The sequence below is a fragment of the Sylvia atricapilla genome, chromosome 23 (genome assembly GCF_009819655.1).
Source record: "Sylvia atricapilla isolate bSylAtr1 chromosome 23, bSylAtr1.pri, whole genome shotgun sequence".
In the NCBI taxonomy this organism is placed as follows: domain Eukaryota; kingdom Metazoa; phylum Chordata; class Aves; order Passeriformes; family Sylviidae; genus Sylvia; species Sylvia atricapilla.
The window spans coordinates 3,256,401-3,279,316 of NC_089162.1; the positions used below are offsets into that span (position 1 = coordinate 3,256,401).

The window sequence follows — 22,916 nt, forward strand, 5'->3', positions numbered from 1 at the left end:
AAGCTTTAATAAATCTTGGCATAATTAGAAGCAGAATTCTTGCACAGCTGGCCTTGGGTTTGTGCCACCTGGGTTCTTAGGGAGGATTATTGCAAACTGATACCTGATGGAGGCACAGAATCTGTCTCCTGTAGGAAGAAACCCCTGGATGCAGAATTAACTGCTCCTTAAAACATTGCTGTGGTTACCTCAGCCATGGTCAGTGAGCACAGGGGCTGTGCTAGGCAGTGAGCTGGGAGCCAGGGCAGCTCAGGGCTTTCACTTTCCCCGTGGCCAAAAGAGGCCCAGAATAAACAGCAAAGCCCTTGGAGGTCTCAGTGGAGCTTAGGGATTAGCAGCAAAGTCCCTTGTCCTCTGAAGCATGTCCTTTAGCATCAACAGAGAAATTAATGGCTTTTCCCCCGGTTTGGCTGTTTCCTTTTCCACCAGCATTTTTCTCCCAACTGATCTGGATACAGAGTGATTGAACACCAAAGGTAAAGATGACTTCAGCCACGTTTGTGTTTCACAGGCATGAATAGTGTGGCTCTTTGGTTCAGAGGTTAATTGGGAGTTTCCTTTTCCATGTGTTGTATTTTGCAGTTCAAATTCCATCTTACAAAGCCTTATTTCATTTTACTGGACTAATGGACTGATTGATCCAATCCAACTTCTGAGTCTCTGCTCTGGGATTAGTTGGTAGTGGAATGGTTTGAGTTTGGGTTTGGTTTTTTTCTTTTCAAAGCAGTGGTGAAATCAGAGAATCATGGAATCCTAGAATTTGGGATTCCACAGTAAAACCAAACCAAACCAACCAAAAAAAAAAAACCAAAAAAAACCCCACAAAAACAAAACCAAAAAAAACCCCAAAAAAGATTATTTGTAACCTGTTCTGTCACTATAGAAGTAAGAAAAAAAATCTACTGGAAGTTATAAATTGCTCTCAGGAGGAAGTACAGAGCCCAGGTACACTTTAAACTCTGGCAATCCAGCTCAGGCTTACAGGATGAAGCTCTGCTGAGTCACAGAAATGTTTCTTTCTTCCTGAGGTTACTTGAACAGTTCCTAATGTGAAATGTGGGTTTCAGGATATCTAGGATAATGTGTTGAAAATATTGGGAGCCTGGGAGCTTCCTAGCTGCCCTTCTTGGGGAGAAAAAGTGCTGAGGCTGGGGAGTTTGAAAGTAGGAAACTTGATGGGAATGTGCCAGGTTAGTTATGCCTGGGATTAAGAAGATGAGCTTAAGTGATTAGTTTATTTTTATCTGGCTGTGTGTGCTTCCTGAGCACAGCCTTCATTCTGGCACCACTCAGCAGCACTTCTGTGTGCAGGGGTAATTTAGGGCTCTACCTAGCTCAGAAACAACTTGGGAACTCTTTTCCAGCCTAACTTCTAAAAATGAGAGTTTTTCATCTCCAGACTCCTTTGAGCTTTCTACTTGTGGCTCTCCACCTCAAGCAGAAGTAGATGTAACTGCTGGTTGGGTTTGCCAAGGTTACAATCTGGAATTTAGCAGCATAGAGGGACTGGTGGCCATGGGGTATCCTGTTTGGATATCCTGCTTGAGAACCCTTTTTTTTTCTGCTGCTGAAACTCTCAGCAATTCCTTGGGAGCAGTGCTGCTGTTTCCCAGCCTCGTGTCATCATTCTCTGGCTGTGTTTCTCATGTAGATGAGCATTTTTGGTGCTGTTCTCCCTCAGGCAGTCACGCTTTAAATGTGGCAGATTGGTGTTTTGTACTCATTTCTCCTACCTGAGCTGCACTATCACCACGAACTGTTGTTATCACCTTCTGACCCACCACGGTCTCCTTGCTCAGCACTGCTCCTGTGAATGGCTGGACAATCAGTGTGACTCTCATTGAGCTGAGGCAGTGAATATCTCATCTGACTTCCTTTTCCAGGTATTACCCCTGCCTGCTGCCGGTTGTTTCAGAGCCCTGTGAGAATGCTGTGCTACTCAGGTACCCTCTGAGCTTGTCAGCCAGCCCGTGCAAGCCTTAGATTTAGCTCCTTTTAGTCCCCTGTCCTGTCAGAGGATGGGCAGGCTGCTGGTTAGCAATCCCTGTAAGCCACGAGCTCTGAGCATCCTCACCCTCTGCTAACAACTGCTTTACCCATAGCCTAGGCAGCAGCTGGAGGCTTATGGTGTTCCTCTCTTCTCTCACTGTGATGTTCTCCCAAACTTGTGGGTCGTTCCTGCTTTTCTGGAGCTGGGAATTCACTCCTCACATCTGGCTCTGACTGGGAACAAGCTGCCTTTGTCTGACTCTCTGTGTGTCCAGAGCTGTGCCACCGGGGTGGGCTGGTGGAGGCAGTGACACTGCTCTGTGTTCTGTAATAAAATGGGGTTTTAGTTCAGCCAAAGTGAGCTGAGAGCCTGTAAGGCCATGAGTTGTGCAGGAACTGAGCCGAGGGGAGCTGTGACAGCAGGAGTGCTCACCCTGGTAAGTGCTGAGGAGCTGCTGGACCCCTGGCTCTGCTTCTTTTGGTAAATAGCACTTTCAGGATTAAATCTAGCAGGGATGTGGGCTGAGATAAGTTTGTGGTCTTACAGGGAACAGGTGAGGGGGTTTTCTTTTTCTCATGCTTTGAGCTGGAAGATACCAGAGACCCCAAGACCTTCAGGATGGCAAGGATGAGGTGCAGCCGCTGTTGGGACATGGGGCTGGAAATCAGCCATGTGCCCTCCTGCTGCAAAGCAGGGAGATGTTGAATTCCATAAGTTAGGGAAGTGTTTGTGCGTCTTGGGAGGGAAAACTTGCTTTCACTCACATCCATGATTTCAGCAAGTGAGTTTCAAGCTCTGTGCCTGAGCAGTGTCAGTGGTAGAGCGTGGCACGGTGGCTTGGGGGTTTGGGGGGGAAGCAGCCAGTGAAATGGATTTAAATCTACATTTGGGAAGATGTCCCAGGTGGCTCAGAGCCCTCTGAGCACTCTCAGTGCTCTGTATCCCCAAGAGCATGGCTTGTTTGAGAAGCAGCGAGGCCAGAGCTGGTCCTGCCGGGTGAGCTGCAGTGAGGAGCACACACTCCTTTCCCCAGGACTGGCTGCTCACCAAATCCTTTTCTCTTCCAGGTTTAACTGGAGCGAGCTGAGCCCTCTGGGGCTGTGGGGGAGGACCCTGGGCCTGCAGACAGAGAACTCCCAGTTCCTGCTGGAAGGGATGCCCTTCCGCATCCTTGGTGGCTCCATGCACTACTTCCGAGTGCCCCGCGAGTACTGGGAGGATCGGATGCTGAAAATGAGAGCCTGTGGCCTCAACACCCTCACCACGTGAGTGCCTCCCTGCCCAGCCACAGCAAACCCTGGGAGACACACTGCACATCTCCTTCTCTGCCTGCACTGGTGCTGGGGGCCAGCAAACAGGTCAGGACGCGGTGAGATCCACCAGGATAATCCAGGAATTCTCCCCTGTTCCTCACCGGTGGGACTTGGTCCTTGATTCCAGTGGGCCATAACAGTGTATTTCCATATTTCTTATTGTGGGAAGAGACACAGGAAAGGATGGTGGTGTAGCAGGGCATTTCCACACCCAAACAAATGATTCTGTTTGAGGACCTCTGGATAAATAAGGAAGCCAAGCCAGAATCTTCCATGTCCTTCTCATTGGCATTGGCCTAGTGCCAGCATAGGAGCATTTCTTGGGCTTTGGAAATGTTTATCAAAACCTGGAGCTGTTTCTGTTGGCAGCCAGCCAAATTGTCCCTCCTTGATGCTTGTGTAGATAAAACGAAACATAGAAGTTCTCAAGTGCTTTTTGGGGTGTTTTAGCAACATGTCAGAGGCTTTTCTGACCCCTGTGCTCAGCTTTTGCTTTTTGTTTCTGTATTGTTCGTTACCTTCTCATTTATTAAATCCTTTTGCTTCACAAAACACACCTAAGGAGAGGTCTTGCAATATTATTAAGCCACTCTGGGAGGTTGCAGGTCAACCCTGAGGAGCTAATAGATCTTCACTGGACTCATTACACTCTGGCCAGGTGACAGTCTGTATCATAGAGGGGCCTCAGTTTTTCTTTGGACATCCCAGATTTCATCCTTCACCTGCACTCAAATCCTTCCCACCCTTCCCCTCACTCTGCCTTTCAGGTACGTGCCATGGAACCTGCACGAAAAGGAGAGAGGGAAGTTTGACTTCAGTAAAAACCTGGATCTGAGGTATGTGGCACAGACAGCTCTGGTGTGAAACACTCCTGGTTGGAGGGGAGGGGGTGTGTGGTGTTTGGGTGAAAAGTATTTCCAGATGTGCCTCCATCAGGCAATGGGGACTCCTTCCTTCCCTTCCCTTCTGCAGTCCTGGGGATTTAATCAGTTTAGCACCAATCCAGTATAGTTCTTCATCAATTCCCTTCTGCTTTGGTACCCAAATTCAGTGGTGGATTATTAGGAGTGGGGCTGCTGCAGGCAGACAATAATTCCTCTGTCTGCACCCCCAGGGCCTTCCTTTCCCTGGCAGCTAAAAATGGACTCTGGGTGATTCTGCGCCCTGGACCTTACATCTGCTCAGAGTGGGACCTCGGGGGTCTGCCCAGGTGAGTGTGGAAATTTCAGTCCAGGGAAGCATCAGGGACAAACAAATCCCAAACTCCTGATCACACAGTCGAGGCTCTTTCAAAGGAATTCCTTTGCTTGATGGGGATATTTATTTTTTGTGTCCCCAAAGCAGGTGAATGCTCATTATCTTATGGAGCTTTTCTATTTTTTATGAGTGTTTAAAACAAAAATAATTGTTTTATGGTGTAATGGTTACAGCAAGAAAATAGAACTGGGGGAACTGGTCTTGCTGTTGCACCTTGACTGTGTTTAACATGAACAAGATTTGCAGTTTGATGTAAGAATTTGCTTCATCTCAGCTCCATTTTAAAAGTCCTGCTAGAAATCTGCGTTCTGTGGCTGGCAGTAATGAAACCCCACAACTTTTCCAGCCTCCTGTTGTGTTTTCCCCTGAGGAACAGAGCTGGAGGAGGCTCTGGGAGCACTGGGACTTTCCTAGTTCCTGAGTGGAGCCAGTGCCAGGTTACCACTTGTTTTCCTTACCTGCACAGAGCACAAACCTCAGTGGAGACACTTGGGAATATTTTTTCTTTTTAACTTTTCACTTGCCTTTGGCATCAGAGTTCAGGTGTCAGGGACTCACTCCTGAGAGCAGAGCTCCTCATGACCAGAGCCAGAAGCCACCTCCACGTTAGAGATGATGAGAAGTGCATTTGTTGTCAGTTGTTGTCACATCACCCACGTTTGTTTTTTTTATCAGACAGATAAAAAATTCTAATTAAGAGCAACAATACTATTCTCATTTTCCTAAAAAGAAGGTGATTTTTTTTTTAAAGTCCACAGAGCCACATTTAGCAAAGAACTGAGTCTTTCAGATCTTTGGAAGGATATTAGTTAAAGCCTCATTTTGCAGAGAAAATGAAGATACAGGCTCATTCCCCTTAAATTGTTACAGCATTATATTGTTCTGCTCTTCAGCAATTTGCCCTTTTTTCTGTTAACTCCACACAGAACCCAGCCTTGTAAATCAGCAGTAGAAACAATGGGAACAATTACAGATATATTTGTTTTGAGAAAGGATTGGGATTTTTTTGAAGGAGCACTTGGCTGTGGAGTGCCCTTGGGAATGCAGGGAATTCACTTTAGAGTGATGAGATTAACCCTTGAAATATCATTGGTAGAGGTGATGAAATGAGTTTAGTTTAGGCCTGAAATGCAGAACCAAAAGAAGAGGCAGAGATGAGGAATTGGAGCCTGGATTTATTCACCAGTGAGTGATGGACACGTGGTGTCACTCACAGCTTTGGGGTGACACAATCCCACTGTGGGCTCCAGGTGACACCACCCACCCCTGCCCAGCTGTGGCTCCGTGCCAGTGGGTGAAATGTCCCTGCTTGGCTGGACAGGAGTCTCTAACACATTCCCCCTCCTGCTTTTCCCCAGCTGGCTGCTGCAGGACCCCGAGATGCAGCTGAGGACGACCTACAAAGGTTTCACAGAGGCTGTGGACGCCTATTTTGATCACCTGATGCACGTTGTTGTCCCTCTCCAGGCAAGCACTGTCAGATTATGCTCTTTATACTCTTTTCTGACCCAGAGATGGGGCAACAGAGAGGCATTTTAAACATTTTTATTCTGTTTTCAGTCTCATGTGAAGGCTGAGACAGCACAGATGTTATAATTTACACTATCACAACCAGAAACCAAATTTATTTCCTAATTACAACACATTATAATTGTTTCTTGGCCTATCAGCATTTGCCACACAATGCTGTAAAATGCTTTAAAGCCAATCATCTAAAATTACCCCGTGTGGGTCTTACTACAATGCATCTTTCATAGTTCTGTTTCTCCAAAATATCCAGTCTTATTTGCAAGGCCATCCTTTGAAACTTTATTCTGGTTCTATTTCTCTCTCTCTGCCCTATCCCATGGCCTTTCTAAGTCAGCATTTCTTACCTCGAAGTTTAGATACACAAGACTCTGTGAGCCTTCTGTCAGGCTTGGAGAATTCTCCACAAATCCATTACCCACAAAGCCTGATCCTTGTCCCTCTGCAGGGGTGGGGATGGCTGCACAGGGCACTGTGGGCTGTGTGTCACAGCAGCAGGCTGAGGCAAATGTTTAAACAAATAACAGATTTACTCCAGGAACGAGCACAGGCTGCAGTTTTCTCTCTGTCAGTTTGGGAGCATGGGAGGGTGGGGCTGAGCCCATCTGACACTGGTGCATCTTTCCTGCCAGCTGGTGTGATTTTGGCTCCTGTGGTGAGAAATGAGGGTGAACACCACCTTTGTCCCTTTTTGTCCCTCACAGTACAAGAAAGGAGGTCCCATCATTGCAGTGCAGGTGGAGAATGAATACGGTTCCTATGCCAAAGACCCAAACTACATGACCTATGTCAAAATGGTAATGGTGGCACTTTTACTTGTTTCTCTGTCAATCTCTCCCATGAATCCCCTTCCTCACAGTGTTTTCCTTTCTCTGTATGACTTTGGAGTGTGGTTTGAGAGACTCTTGAAAGCACCAGCTGCATTTTCCTTGGATGTTGCCTCCAGGAGTGGAAGAGTTGGTACATGATCCTCTCTCAGTGTTATAAATCTGTGTTCTTATGTCTTCCAGAGAAGAGGGTGATAGGGAGCTGGGGAGTGTTTGTATTGCAGAGCTGGCCTTGGAGAAGCTCTCACCTACAGGTCCTGTTTTGCCTCTGCTAGATGATATTTGATAAAGGTTTTCCTTTGCTGACTTTCCTGGAGGAAAGTTGATGGGAACAGCTCCCCAGCAGGCCCCTAACCTTGTGTAATCTGGGGCTCAGCATCAGGCAGGTTAATTTGCCTAATGCCTCCCTTACCCCTGTCAAAAAGAGATTAAACTGTGCCCTGGCTGCTCTGAGTCAGGGGTGAGGAGTTGGCCCGTGCCCAGAGAGGCTGGATTATCCTGGTGGATCTCACAGCATTCTGACCTGTTTGTTTGCCCCCAGCACCATGCAGGGCAGGCAGATAATGAGATCTGCAGTGTGTCTCCAACAGACAGGGTTTGCTGTTTAATTTCTTCTCCCTGAATGCTTAAAGGTCTTGCTGCACGTCAGGGGGGTCACCCATCCAGTCTTGCTACAGGATATGGGGATCCTTCTGAAACCTTTTGGATACCCCAGCTGCACCCTGAGCAGCCTGAGGCTCAGGTTGTCCCATTGCTCAGGGTGTCCAGAGGCTCCTCAAACAAACAAATCCATGGCAGGAGTGCTATTCTCCTTAGGGCTGTGCCAGCTCCTGCACCCACCTCGTCTCGTGCCATGATTTAACTCTGCTTACAGGGTTAAATATGAGATGTGTAGACAAACAAATTAGGGATAATGCCAGGCAAGTGGTTTTCAGAGCTCTGAATGAAGGGGACACAGAGGTTCTGGGGGTCTGAGCAGCCTGCAGCCTTGCCCTTGCTTTTCATGGCTCAGTGAGGAAGGAGCTGGTGCTGCTTCAGACTTGTCAGGACAGATCCCTCTGCCAGGCCTGGGGGTGTGTTTTTGCAGTGCTGTTTCATCATATTCTGGGATCGTGTGCAGCTTGCATCTGAGGCAGTACAGAATAGTGGTTAGAGATGGAAAAGTGGGGAAGCAGGATTTGCAGGGCTTCGTTTTTAGCTGGAGAGGGATCTAATGTGAGGTGGGGCTCCGAGTCTTTGTTCTGGTTTGTGGCAAGGGGATTAATTCACATCTAGCATCTATGACCAAGATGCATCTTCCTGGAATTACGAACTCATTAAAAACACCCACAACTCACACCAAACCTCAAATCCCTGTGCTTACCTCACTTTTTGGGTGCAATGCCTTTGCCTTCCTAAAAGTGAAAGGATGTATTGACCCTTCCCACACAGAACTGAGCTTCTTTTCCTGCCTCTCTGCTGCACTCTGGGAGCATTTACAGTGTGGCAGCTCTGCTGTTCTCCATTTTGCATTGGCACTCAAAAGGAGGGGAAGAAACTCAGCATTAATGCAGTGCTTAAAAGAGTTGCCTTAGTAAAACTGGTTAGAAAGTGCAGTTCCCTCAGCAGCTGAATTGTGTGTGAATCCAGTGTCTGCTCAGGGATAAATGTGGGTTGATAAAGTCACCAGGTTGTCCTGGCCCTGGGTTGGGTTTGCCTGTGTTGCAATGTTTCTCTGATGCAGACACTGTGCCATGCCCAGGTCTGCTCCTTGTGCAGGCAGGGACAATAAACAAAGGGCTTTCTCACATTTCACAATTAGCAATTTAGACTGAAGAGACTGAAGCCTTGTTCTCAGATCTCCTGGGAGCTGGAGGAGTGACTTCCAGTGCAAGTACAGTTAAATGAGTGGTTAATTAACAGCTAAGGTTTCCTGATCTCCCCTCCAAACATCAGCCACTGTTCTGTAAAGAATCAGCTGCAGGAGAACAATCCTGATGGGATAAACCTTGTGTGTGCAGGTGGATTTTAAAACCTTGGAGTGCTGTTTCCCCTAGTGCTGTAATATTGAGGAACCACTAAATTCATTGATTGTTGAAAAGCATTCATACCTGAGCTGTCCTGTGATGGTGTTCCTTGGAAAATCAGCTCTTCCCTCTTTTCAGCTTCCACTGGCAGGAACCCTGAGCTGTTTTTCCTTTCCTCTTTCCTCTTTTGATGAAAGGAGAGAAGCTCATTATTACATTGATCTCAGAAGCTAAAATCCTGAAGTTGGATGCATCTGTGAGAAACCAATCCAGCTTTCTGAAACAAACTGAGATTTTCCAGTTGTCTTTAAGCTGGGAAAAGTTGGCAGGGAGGTTTCAGGAGGAGTGGGAGATGTCACAGGGATGACATTTGGTTACAGGGCACTGCCAGTTGCAGGCTGTCCCCACAGAAGGTGATGCTGTAGTGCTTTAATATCCTGGGACATGCTAAACTCTGTTAACACAATGGCTTTTGCTCTTTTTAACCCAGGCCCTGCTAAACAGAGGGATTGTGGAGCTGCTGATGACCTCAGACAACAAGAATGGGCTGTCCTTTGGCTTAGTGGAAGGAGGTGAGTGCTTGTAGAGCTGAGGGAGGGCTGTGATCTCTGGGGAATGTGGCTTTGGAGGGAAAACAGGACTTTAATTCACCCTCTGAGTGTGTTCAGTCTGTGGGAGGAGGGACTCTTGGCTGGATGGTGCAGCCAGGACAAACCCAGAACCCTTCCCAGGGAGGTTTAGAGTGGTTTATTTTCCACATCAAGTGTAACACAAAGTGTGTGAAGGGTTAGGCATCTGTACTTCCCACTGAGTCAAGAGGTGGCAGCAGCCAGCATTTCTTAATGTTTCACCAGACTACAAGGCTGAAAATGCTACTTATTGCTCCATTTCAATATACATTTAACAAGTTCCTCAGCAATTACTAACAGTAGTAACTTATTCCTGAGGTAGATGCTTTGCAATTAAAAAAAAAGAAAAAAAGGTCCATTAAAACCTTGATTTTGAATGTTACATTATAGCAGCATTATCTTCTCAGCAACCTTATTTTGGGGTGTAAAGCCTTAGGTGGGTAAAGGAGGATGTTGGATGTGTAGAGTGCAGAAGGATGCCCATTTCCCTTTTATAAATTATAATTCTAGTAAGTTTTTTAAATGCTGCTTAACATTTTTTCCTCCTTTTTCCTCTGAAGAAATGGAGGTGCATCTGCTTGACTTTCACTGAGCCTTAAATCTGATTTCCTGGGGCACTGAGTCTCAGAATTTCAGTAATTTCAGCTGGGATTTACTCTGTCCTTGGCCTCTGCTCTCTCCTGTGTTCCTGCCAGCTGCCCGAGGTGTGACTGCCCCCCTAAATTCAGTGTTTGCAGGTCCTGTTACCACCCAGTCATAAATAATGTTAAATTCCCAATCTCATGCATGGAGGTGATTAAAGGGAAAGACTTTCCTCTCCTTTTGCTTTTCCATGTCAGTATGAGAGGGATACATTCATTAACTGGATGAATCAGTTAATCACTTTTACCAGCACGTTGATCTTGAATTTTGGATTTTTTTGGGTGTGCAGCAGTTTTCAGCTGTGACCACACAGAGTCACTCTCTGCCTGTCAGGGGAAGGACTGGTGTGGAAATCCCTGCCTCACCCTCCTCTCCTGAGGGAATGTTTGCAGCCTCAGAGCTCCTCTGGAATCTTTTCTGAGAGCTCTTTGATCCCAGTTTGTCTCTTGGATGTCACAACAATCTGTCTGTTAGAGCCAAGGTGTCACTGATGAGGTGTGGGGATAACCAGGGCTCCAAGTGGAAGAACAGGGTGGTGAGGAAGGGGCTAAAGCAGAGGGAACAATCATTCCCCATCCCTGGCAGTGGCCAAGGCCAGGCTGTGCAGGGTTTGGATCAGCCTGGGCTAGTCGAAGGTGTCCCTGCCCTTCCAGGGGTTAGGATGAGCTTGAAAGTCCCTTCCATCCCAAACCAATCTGATTCCAAGTATCCCAGGCTGATCTGACCTGATAAAACCTTTCTGGGAGCTCATGGGTGGCAAAGCCAAGGGAAATAAATACAGGTTGGATATTAGGAAAACGTTTTTCATGGAAAGGATATTAAAATACTGGGAATTATCTGCCCGGGGAGTGGTGGAGTCACCACCCCTGGATGTGTTTAAGGACAGGCTGGATGTGGCACTCAGGGCCAGGGTTCAGTTGAGATGTCAGGGCTGGGCTGGACTCAGTGATTTTGGAGGTCTCTTCCAGCCTGGTGGTTCTGTGGAAGCCTCTGCTGTCCCTCCAGGCTGGAGCACCATGGTGGGATGCCTTGTGGGAAGAACATCCCATGAGAAGGATAAATAAGGCTCTGGGGACTGCTGCTTTTTTTCCATGGTGTGCTGTTAATCTTCATGAAAAGCACAGCTGGGCATGTTCTCCTTCAGAGCTGCCAGCTAACACATTACATCAGTGCTAAATCCACCTTTTGTTTTGTTCTCCTTTCGTGTTTTCTGTGCTGAATTCCTCAGCTCAGCACACTACACAGGTCAGCCTATTAAAATCAAGGTATAAATAGTGAGAAGTGTGCTTTTTCTTCTGTAAATATTCTGTTTGAAGTGCTCTGCCTGACACAACTGGGGCTGGGTTTGATAGCAGCTCTCTTGTTAGGAGTCAATTTTTAATGCTAGATCACATCATCGCTGCTGTGTTTGCAGAGTTTGTCTGGGAGAAATACCCAGAGGGCTGGGAGATACAAAAATGGTTCCAATGAGTGCCAGGGGCTGAGACAGTGATCCCAGATTAGTGTCCCCTGTCCTGCAGGCAGATGTTCCCACTCCAGAGCCTGAGGATGGGCAGGAGCACAGAAAACTCTTCCCATTCCACTTCTCTGTGGTTTTCCTGTCCTGTGGCTGCTTTTCCTCTCCCTCACAGACATGACAAGCTGTAGGGTATTGCCTGGGAAGGGATTCCTGCAGCTAAAGCCTGGGAGAGCAGTGTGGCATCCACACAGGACTTTCTAATAAGTTTGCCTTTATGTGGTGCCTTTTAAGTGAGGATCTCCAAGTGCTTTACAGGCTCAAATTAGAGCTGCTGACTCCCCAGGAGCTGCTCTGATGCTCTCTCTAATATCTCTGCACATTAGAGCTGAAAGATGGCCTGGGAGGATTCACTGTCTGCTGTGGTTCCCTTGGATTCTGCATGCCAAGTGAAGGCTTTGATGGGAGATCTCTGAGGAGGTTATTTTAGGGGTTCAGAAGGTGTTGCAGTTCCTTCCTGCTGATGGGAGATCTCTGAGGAGGTTATTTTAGGGGTTCAGAAGGTGTTGCAGTTCCCTCCTGCTGGGCCTAAGGAGATGGTCCCTTAGACATTTTGGATGAGTCTAAATTAATACATTTTTCCTTTCCCACTAGCACTGGCCACTGTTAACTTTCAGAAACTGGAGCCTGGGCTGCTGAAATACCTGGACACAGTTCAGGTAAGATGCAGCAACACTTTATTCATCCATATTTTCCAGCACTGGAAGTGAAGCACTGTTACTCTCTTTGGGATTTGGATCTTTCTTCTCATTAGGCCAAATCCATTCTGCAATCAGGGAAGGAGGATTTAAGTATCCTGTTATCCATCACCTTCTAAAAAGGGTTTTCATCCAGCTGTGCCCTGTGTTTAGCTGTTAGGGGTTAGACTTCTTTGTGTTGATTCCCAGAGCACAACTGTCAGACCTCTCTCTTGGAAGTTCCATCATCTCTGTCCTAGACTCCTTCCCCCTGATGCTGTGGGTGCTCTTTGCAGGCTGCTGATGTGCTGCTGCTGTGTCTGTGCACTGTGGGGGCTGTTCACCTCCAGGGCCTCCTTCAGGGCACATTTATGAAGTTTCATTCTGTCCCTTGAGCGTTTTTAACCCCTCTGTGCTGTCAGGAGGGAATTGAACACTCGGTCTGAACATTGAATCTCTCCAAATCCCCCCAAAACTGCCCAAAAATTCACCCCAAAATCGCTTGGAAATGTGTGAGGAGTTTCCCCAAAAAAATTCTGGTTTGAAACTTCCCAAATTCCCCAAAACTGCCCAAAAATTCACCCCAAAATCGCTTGGAAATTTGTGAGGACTTTCCCCCAAAAAATTCTGGTTTGAAGCTCCCCAAATTCCCCCAAAAATGCCCAAAAATTCACCCCAAAATCGCTTGGAAATGTGTCAGGGAAAGAGTCCTGGTTGTGATGAGGGAATGGCAAGTCTGGGGGTTAGTGGCAGCTTATCTCTCTCTTTACACCCTCTGTCCTCTTTTCCTGTGCTCTGCTTGCTCCAAATGAACGATGTGAGCAGTTGGGATCTGCCCCCAGCCCTGATCAATTCTCTTCTCATCTCTCCCTCCCCTGGCTGTGGAGGGAAGCCCTGCTGGCAAGCTGCCTGTTCAGTCCTACAGCTTTCCTTTGTTTTCTTTTCCTCTACTGGGAAAAGTGCTTTCACCTCCTTTAGGTCTTCCCAAATTCCCCAAACCCTGCAAATGAACAGAAGGTGGCACCTTCCCCTCCACATGAGTGCAATGTGGCCCCAAAAAAGCAGCTCCTCTTTGCCACACTAACTACGAGACAGGAAATGTTTGTAGGGGTTATGAAGCTGTTTTTATTTTTCCTTGTTATGAGTTTTTGTTCCAGAAGGTGTTAAAATCCCTCCTCTGACTGCTTCACTGGAGATGGATTGATTAAATGTATTTCCAAGAGCTGCAGCGTTTAGATGATTACAGGCAGTTGTTTTCCTCCTAATGAAACACGAGTTTCTTTAATGCCACTTACCTCAGCCAAGGCTGTGGCATCAGACAAACCCCTTGTTACACACAAAGGGCAGAAATAAAGCCCAGGAGGCTGAAGGGGCAGCCAGGTGAGCACACAGTGCCCTGCCCATGCCGTGGGGACAGGAGGGATGCTGCAGGAGCTCGGGGAGCTGGCAGGCACTGACAAATGGAAAGCAACTGCTCTGTGTGCAGAGCCTTTAATGAAGACCTAATTCCTGCAAATTCTTCCCTGCCAGCACCATATGCAGCATTAAAAAGGCATTAAAGCAGCTCAGGTCTGCTGCTGTACCTTGGCAGGCACTGCCTGCCCTGCACCTGCAAGCTCTCAGCTGGCAGTGGCAGATAAGCAGACATTTATAAATGTGTGTTTCTAGCAGGAACTAAACACTGGCAGTTGGTTTGGCCCTTTGCTGCAGCTCTCCCAAACAGCAGCACTCCAGAAGTGTTTGATGGCACCTGATTGTGTGCCCTGTGCTTTGTGCTCTGTGAGCAGCAGAGGCACTGTGAAAAACGAGGTTCACTTGCTGAGAAGAATTTATAAGTTTAATAAAAAATAAAAAAATAGACAATTAGAAGATAAAAAAGCAAAAGTTTCCAGCTGCCTCACCAGAAATCACACTCACTTTTCAAATTCTTTGCTTTTAATGATTAACCTTTTACATGTGCATCTTTCAAACATTCCTTTGAGTTCAGATGTTCCCTTGGTTTTTGGCCCACCCTTTCCCCTGAAACTTGTCCCATTGTACCAAATTAACATTTTATTAGATAAAGTTCTTGTTGGGCCTGGTAGTCATCGTGTGTCTTATTCTTCTGACACCAGGAGATCAATAAATTCCTTCTTGTAGCTTTTGTTTCAATGCAGCAATGTGGGAGGATTCTCTCCCCTTATCTTCTGGTGAGGGTTTGATTCAGTTTGGTCAACTGGTTTGACTGGTTTTACATGTTACAAAAAAGTTTTTACAACTCAAAAAGAAAATCTACACTCATCACATTTTTAAGACTGTTAATAATAAAAGAAAATACAGTAAAACCTCCTGTATTATACATAGCATTCATTTTGCTATCTTTGAAAAGCCAACTTTATAATATGTATTTATAACAGGCACAAGGCTTTGCTTCCCTCTTCTGGGCATTGCTGGCCCACAGTTTCTTGTTCCTCACATGCCCAGAGTTCCTTTTTTGTCTGTGCCAATTGAGAAGAAAACACTCCTGTAAAACCACATCACCACACTGGATTTGAACAATTCTTCTCTAGAAAAAAAAAAAAAAAAAAAAAAATTTGGTGACTGCAAGACTGTCCTGAACCCGTTTTTGTTTTTTCTCTTGACAGAAAGACCAGCCCAAGATGGTGATGGAGTATTGGACTGGGTGGTTTGATAACTGGGGAGGCCCTCACTATGTCTTCGATGCTGATGGTGAGCACCAAACGCTCTTCTTGCAGAACATTTTGTGGTGAATTTCAGCCCCTTGTGAGTTCAGCACCTTCTCCCTGGTTTAAAAGCTCATTTGGAAAGCTACTACTAAAAAAACCAAACCCCCAGGGCACGTAAAGAGCAGTGAAAACAGAGCTATCCAAGATTGTTTTAACGACTCTCTCATCCTCCTGCAATTGTCTTTGTAATTGGGTCATTAGTGGGTTCGGTTTAGGAGTCTCACTGAGGAGCCCTTGCAACTCTTCTCCTTAAAAGCAAAATTCCTGCTGGTGGCCACGAGCTTTACCCTTTTTCACCTGGAGGAAAGGATTATTTGAATGCATGAATGCATCAGTAGATGTGCTGCCCCTTCCTGAGGGCAAGCTGCAAATCCCCACACAAATCACTGTGATTGCACAGAGCAGTGACCAGAGCGGGTCTGATTGGAATTCCTGGCCCAGATTGGTGCTCTGTGGCCAAAAAAGGCAGCGCCAAAAAAATATAAATATTTTATATTTTAATAAATCATCCAGTTTTGCAGATGATTTATTTAAAATATATGGGTATTGATCTAATGCTGATATCCAACTATGACGGGCCAAGACTCTCTAACAGTTTGAAGTTAGAAAGTGTGTGTTTATTACATTTGAAGTTAGAAAGTGTGTGTTTATTGCATTTAAAGTTAGACATTAGTTAGTCTAAATAAAGTTAGTTATTACATTTAAAGTTATTACGTTTAAAGCTAGAAAGTGTATGTTTATTACCACACCGGGCAGCTCCCAAATACACACCACAATTCACAGATGATCACAGGGTTCTTTTATGTGCAGGAGTATGGAATACCCAAAACACAAATGCATATTCATCACTCTGGTCCGTCCCATTCCCCATTCATATGGTAATTAGCCAGAAAGCAATTAAGCATGCGTAGTTTGTTCTTTGAAATGGGTCGGTGGGCCTTCTTAAGGGGTGGGGTCTCAAAATGATGAAGTAAGATGGGTCTTCCTCGCTTTGACTTTTTAACCTTTTAGTGTTGGTGACACGTGGATCCTTTTTTCCCAGGACTGTCTGATTTATGATCACATTGTATTCTTGGAGTCTATTGATTCGTCAGAAAACACAAACATAAGTTGACAGACCTCCTGATTTATCAGTTCCTTAAAGTCAGCTTCTGTTAACAAAGGGAAGTTTATCTGTCTTACCTCAGCAATATCTAGTTTAACTGAAGTCCTTAATTAATTAATGTCTCACAGAGATGGTGAACACTGTAGCAAGCATCCTCAAAACAGGGGCATCCATCAACCTCTACATGTTCCATGGAGGCACCAACTTTGGCTTCATGAACGGGGCGTTGGAAGCTGATGAGTACAAGTCAGATGTCACCAGTTATGGTGAGTTTATTTTCCCTGCCTTGACTACCCTGGGCCAGGGCCAGGAACCAGCAGCACTGAGAATGATCAGCACAACCACAGTGTGCTGGAGAGATGAGGTGGGACACAGCTCAGGAGTCAATTCCTGTCGAAAAGGGAGCTTACAGGAGTGTTTCCAATTCCCAACTGTTGTGGTTTGAAAACAACAAACCACACTTGGAGAGGCTCCGAGTCAGAAATACAATTTAATGAGAATAAAAGGAAAAAAATAAATAAATGCAATAATACAGAAAAAGGCTGAAAAGTCAGAATACAACCTGATCAGGGTGATGGAAGCAGTCCAGGCGAGGTGGTCTTCCTAAAGCAGTGATCTTGTAGAAAGATCTAGTGGCTCTGGTCCTCTGGGAATCCCTTGTACTGTCCCAAATCCCAGTTTATATCCAGGTGAGAACGCTTGGCTCCTCCCCGTGGGCGGAGCATCTCCCAATGGGATGAGTCATGCAGTGGGTCCTTGATGGCCCATTAAAGAGAGATAACTCCAGAGGGAGTTATCTGTGAGTCATGCACAAGGCATTGATGGGCCATTAACTGAAGATGGTGATAGAATACATCCTAAACTACAGCCCAGGACACCAACCCATTCCAGGAAGTGAGGAATTCCCTTATTCTGAATTGTTAATAGAGGTGTCACAGATGATGAATTGATATCTCTTTTCTCTCGAGAGAGGTGGTGATCCAAGATACCATTTTTTAATTTTACCAATTCACATTTTACCATACATCTCTTTTCATCCCAACAGCCCGTGGTTAAAATGGTTAATTGTTGCCTTTATCCTGTGTGAAATTCCGGATATGTGCAAATTAAATCTCTGAAAGTGTGAACGGCTCTTCTCTAAATTAAGGAATTTTGTGGCTGTTTAGTGATGTTCACTCAGATTAAAGTGTGCAGATTTCCATACTATAAACAATGCCATGAAAATTGTGCCTGGGGCTTTTATTTCTTGCCACGAAGCCATCCCAGAGCTGCTTTATGTTTTTAGAACACGTGCTGCTCTTCTGCTTTTCCAGATTACGATGCTGTGCTGACAGAGGCTGGGGACTACACGTCCAAATTCTTCAAGCTGAGACAACTCTTCAGCATGGTCATTGGTAATGACACACCCAGCAACCACAGCTCCACCCACACTGTCAGATTAGGGAATTATCTAAACTGCCCCTTCTGCTGGGGCTCTGCTTGGTTGGGAATTAAGGATGGGAGGATCAAAGGAGGTCTGGAGGGGGCTTGAATTTGCCTTGTCTGAAATCATTGTTCCATCTTTCTTTTCGCATCCCAGGCCAGCCCCTTCCTCTGCCTCCCATGATTGAAAGCAAGGCCTCCTATGGTGCCATCCTCTTGCACCAGTACATCTCTCTCTGGGATGTGTTGCCAGCACTTTTACAGGTAGTGACACCTCTTTTAATGCATCCCAGACACCTGAAAGGCATCAGCTCCGCCTTGTTATCCCAGAAGGAGGAGATGTTTCTTTTATGGGGTGGGGTTTTTTTTACCAAATATGTGCAAAAGCAGCAGGTCTTTTATCTCACTTTTTTCATTGCTACTTCTGCTCTCTTGGAATTGCTGTTTTGCAAGTCCTTGGCTCCTTTTTTCTGGTCTTTTGGTGCATCTCCCTTAGGGGCAGGAGGGGATTTTCCCTCTGGAGGCTCTCACCTGTGGCAGAGTGGAACACCTGCCAGAAAGGCGCTGCCTCTGCATGGTGTGTCCATGTGAGAGGCCACTCCTGATGCTCCATTTGCTTCTCCCCTGCAGCCCATTAAGTCCGAGTTCCCTGTGAACATGGAGAATCTGCAGCTGAACGACAGCATTGGGCAGCCCTATGGATATGTGCTCTATGAGACTGTCATTTTTGGGGGGGGACACCTGCACACCAGGGACCACGTCCGGGACCGGGCACAGGTAGGGCCACAGGGCTCCTCAGGGGCTCCCTCAGCGTGGGTGGAGGCAGGATATGGGGGAAAACATGACATTGTACATTAATTCTGTGATTCACTCTTTCCACTCCTCATCTAAGCCCCTAAACCCTTCTCGCTTCTAATTAAATTTCCAGTTCCACTCTGCTAAAACTTATAGCGTCTTTAAACGTCAGGATGTTGAATGTTCTGAGAATATTTTGATTTTTTTTATTCCCACCTGCGCTGACAGTGACAAGATTTTGGACACATGAGTTGTAGTTTCAAGCAGGGACAATTAATTTCCTGCCCCAAATCCAGCTGGAGTGAGGGGATGGTGACATCAGTGATGAGCAGTTGCTCTGGTGTGCTGTGCTCTGTTCTGCAGGTGTTTGTTAACACCATGTATGTGGGGGAGCTGGACTACAACACCGTGGAGCTCTCCATCCCTGAGGGACAGGTAACTGAGGACTGCTCAGAGTGTGGGCAACAGGGTCACCAGGGAGGGAGAAGTCTCAGAAAGGCACCTCCTGCTAACCCAGACTAGCTTGGTACCCTAATCAGACACAGAGAGTGGGATTTCACCACCAGGTTGCCCTTTGTGATTGAAAATTTGGGTCTGAATGCTTTTCCTTGGAGAAAATTCAAGTTATTGTAGTCCTAGCTGCACGAAATTTGCCATCCCTCTTACCACAGCCACAACACAAAGTACCTGTACCCTGTTATTGCAGACTAAATCCATGCAGGCTTCATCTTCCTTAGCACAAAACAGCTTCTGTGGGGCTTTGGAGGCTTTTGGGTCTCAAATTGAATGAGGGGGAATGTCTCTCCTTAGCTCTGAGAGCAGTTTTACCCTGGCAGAAGCTGGCCCTAAGAACACTGTATTGATTGAGCACATTTCAGCAGAGCTGAGGTGGCTGTAGGAGCAGGTGAGGGGGTGGATGAATTGGTTATTCTTAAGACCTGTGGGACAGTTTATGGCACGAGCCTGTCCTGTGTCAAACTCCATTTCTGGCTATGTGCATGATACCAAAATGGGAATTAAAAATCCAACAAGGAAAAAAAAAGAAATAAATCCAGAAATCTTCTGTGCAAAGGCTGTGAGTTCCTCACTGTTTGCAGTAGGGAACTTTAAAGTAAATTTATAAAGTGCAGCTGTGGTGCCATTTCCCCCCTTTCAGCAGCTCTGCTGAGGCTGCTGCAGGACTGGAGCAGCTGATGCCTCTCCTGGTTTGTTTTTAGCAGGGCTTCAGGCAGCTGAGGCTGCTGGTGGAGAACCGTGGGCGTGTCAATTATGGGCTGGCCCTGAACGAGCAGAGGAAAGGTGGGTTTGGTTCTGTGCTCCCAAATTCTCCCAGAGACTCCCTCAGAGCACTCTGTGTGCTTTGCTCAGAGCCCAGCACAGCTCTCGTGGTGCTGGTCAGGACTGGGAGGTGGTGGGAAATGAGGTGAGGGAGGGAATGTGTTAAAAATCATCCTCATCCCCTGTCTGGAGTGATCAGGGGAAAAGCAGTGGCTGCTCAGTGCCCTGCACCAGGGTTTATTTTATGAGGGTACAGCTAAACCCAGGGCTGTCAATGAATCTTGCTCTGCTCTGGGTTTCCTAGGTGATGCTCAGCTCCTTTTCTTTTGCTCTGTGAGCATATTACTTCACAGTGAAGGCAGGAAAATACCTTTTTTAATCTGTGTTTTCCCTTGAGGGGTTGATATTGGAGGATGACACCATTTAAAAGCTCACACAGTGTCAGGAAGAGGGAACTGCATCCCCTTGAGCAGAATTGACTGAAATGCTCAAGCCTATCACACACAGTGGTGGAGCTGGAAAGGGGTTGATTCTATTTTAGTGGGGAACTCTGTGCAAAAGCTCTATAAAATAGATTAATGGAGTTAGGCATGTGACTGTATCGATTTTATTTAATGCAGAAAAGTTGCATAAACCTCGGTGCAGCCTAGGCAGCCTCAGTGCTGTGAGCAGGAGGCTGCATTAGCACCCAGGCTTTGCCTGCTTCAGGGAGAGCAACTTGAACAAAAGGGTGCTAAAGGTGAATGACTTATTATGTTATGATTTATATTAAAATCCTGGGATGAAAAGCCCAGCACCAGCCTTGACTCAGTTATGTTTGCTGTGCCTGTTAGAGAAGTGATTGATTGCTTAAAAAAAAAAAAATATATATATATCTGTACATGGTCAGCTCAGTAAATCCCAGCAATCCTGTGCCTGTGCCAGCCCATCCCAGTGTGTTCTGCTGGGAGGGGCTGTGAGACCCTGAGGGAAAGGGCAGAATGGAGAGGCCAAAGTTCAGTGATGCTCCCCACTCAGTCTGGATGAGCAATGGGACCATATGGACTCTAATTCCACTGCAGAACGTGGCTGCTTTCCATCTCCTGCTGTTCCTCATGTTCAAATAGCAAAACTCCATCAGCTTTGGCTGTTCCTCAACTCTTCATTACCCCCATTTCTCTTGCAGGCTTAATTGGTGACGTCTTCTTGAATAAAACCCCCTTGAGGAACTTCAAGATTTACAGTTTGGAGATGAAACCCGCCTTCATGAAAAGGTTTGTGGCATTTTAACTTATTTTTTTCTTCTTTTTTTTCCTTCCTCATTTGAAACCACCTGTTTTCCAGCAGTGCAGTGTCTAACAGGGAGCAGCTAAATGAGGTAACAGCGGAGGTAAAAATGGATTTTTTTGCACTGATAAGTTCCTTGCTGATACTTTTGCCTGAAACAGTGCAGGAACTGGTGCCAGCTAATCCATAGAATCATACAAGGGAGAAATCTAATCCCAGTGTGCAGGATTTAAAGATTTCCTTGCAGCAGGGTTAGATCAGGGAGGTAGAAGCCAGGCTTACCCAAAGGGAAGGATCCCCTCACACCCACACGTTGGAAATTTTGGGTCTTTCTGGAAATTACCAATCTGGCTGATATATTTAGTAATTCAGCCTGGCAAGGGATGGATTAATTCTAGAAAGCTACTGATAGTGCATTAACAATCCAGATGGCTCTCTCTCTTTTATGTTGTTTTGCTTTAATTCGAGGAAGGAAATTTAGCAGGGGGATGTTGAAGGGCCTCTGTCAGCACATACAGAAAAACCTCAGCAAATGTTTCAGGCAGCAGATGCCCTATGGACTCTGGCCACAGTCCAGAGACACTCTTTTCAGTGATGTTTTTAATACCAGAAAGCAACTTATGTGCATCCCCCAAGATACCACAGCTGCCCCGTTTTGTGTAGGAGGGAGAGAGAGAGAGAGGCCCTGTTAAACCGAAATGGCTTTTAAAAGGGAAAAAAATCCACATTCTGAAATGCCTGAGGGCAGTTTTACCAGGTGCTGAGGGGCTACCTGAAGGATTCTTATTGATGGAGTAACTCGGAGCCTTTTGGACTGCGGGGTGTTTAGAGGAATATTTCCAGTGAGGAGCATTAAAGCAAGTGAGCTGCCAGGGCCAAACAAAAGCAAGATTAGTCACCACTACCCTCAGCTCCTGGCTGCTGACCAGCAGCACTGCAACACAATCAGCTCACAGTCCCCTCGGGGGAGGAGGGAGAGGAGTGTTGTGAAAGGAACTGTCACAGGCTTTTAGTTGAATAATTCAGCAGCAGCCAGGCTGCACTGGATCAATAACTTCCCCGAGTCCAAGAGCTGCAGTTTGTAAGGGTCGGAGGGAACATGTTCTGACAGAAGCTCGAGGCTTCTGTGGGATCCTGCTTTCCTCTTCTGCTCGTGCCCTGCTCCCGAATTGTTGCTGCAGGTAAGGAATAATGCACATTTCCCCTAATTACTGCACACCTACAAGGGTGTGTTTGTCTTCCTGGACAGGAGCCGTGGCAGGAATGTCTGGTTGGAATCCTGTCACTTCTGCAGTCTCCTGTAGCAAGCCACACACATTTAAAGCACCCTGGCAGATCTGAAGGATCCTCAGCTACCGACAGAAGCAGAGTTTTTATCCCAGAGTGGTTTGGGTGGAAGGGACTTCAAAGATCCTCCAGTCCCACCCCTGCCATAGGCAGGGACACCTTCCACTATCCCAGGGTGCTCCAACCTGCCCTTGGACACCTCCAGGGATCCAGGGGCAGCCACAGCTTCTCTGGGCACCCTGTGCCAGGGTCTGCCCACCCTCTTGGAAGGAATTTTTTCCTGCTATCCAGTCTAAACCTGCCCTCTTCCAGTCTGAATACTTTTCCCCTTGTCACCATGCACTCTTGTAAAAACCATTTCCCCTTGCTGTGAAGTGCCAGAGGTGGTGCCTGTGGGCAGTGGATTTGTGAGGATTCTCAGAGCCTGAGAGAAGGCTCACACAGTCTTGTGCATCTGGATGCAAACTGAGATAAAAAATGCTGACTTAGAAATGCCATGGGATAGGGCAGATATTGCTGAGAGAGAAATGGAACTGGAAATAAGTTTCAAATTATGACCTTGCAAACAGACCAGATATTTTGGAGAAATAGAACTATGAAAGGTGTATTGTAGCAAGACCATGTGGGGTATTTTTAGGTGATTGGCTTAGAAG

The 22,916-nt window shown here is 46.4% G+C and overlaps 1 protein-coding gene across 4 annotated transcripts in view; it reads left to right on the forward strand.

The window, feature by feature from the left end:
* The window catches only part of LOC136371081 (beta-galactosidase-1-like protein 2), a 28,317-nt gene that overhangs the window by 2,369 nt on the left and 3,032 nt on the right, over nt 1-22,916 (forward strand). Inside the window, exons 2-17 of one of the 4 annotated variants that reach the window (XM_066334918.1) lie at nt 1,884-1,943; nt 3,058-3,255; nt 4,071-4,139; nt 4,418-4,513; nt 5,919-6,027; nt 6,792-6,884; nt 9,411-9,492; nt 12,302-12,366; nt 15,009-15,093; nt 16,344-16,481; nt 17,529-17,609; nt 17,795-17,901; nt 18,268-18,414; nt 18,796-18,867; nt 19,653-19,731; nt 20,876-20,963. In XM_066334918.1, coding sequence (XP_066191015.1) covers nt 1,884-1,943; nt 3,058-3,255; nt 4,071-4,139; nt 4,418-4,513; nt 5,919-6,027; nt 6,792-6,884; nt 9,411-9,492; nt 12,302-12,366; nt 15,009-15,093; nt 16,344-16,481; nt 17,529-17,609; nt 17,795-17,901; nt 18,268-18,414; nt 18,796-18,867; nt 19,653-19,731; nt 20,876-20,963 — 1,569 coding nt within the window. Of the gene's footprint in view, nt 1-1,883; nt 1,944-3,057; nt 3,256-4,070; nt 4,140-4,417; nt 4,514-5,918; nt 6,028-6,791; nt 6,885-9,410; nt 9,493-12,301; nt 12,367-15,008; nt 15,094-16,343; nt 16,482-17,528; nt 17,610-17,794; nt 17,902-18,267; nt 18,415-18,795; nt 18,868-19,649; nt 19,732-20,875; nt 20,964-22,916 lie in introns of all 4 variants that reach the window. The other 3 variants (XM_066334917.1, XM_066334920.1, XM_066334919.1) reach the window with 3 other exon arrangements.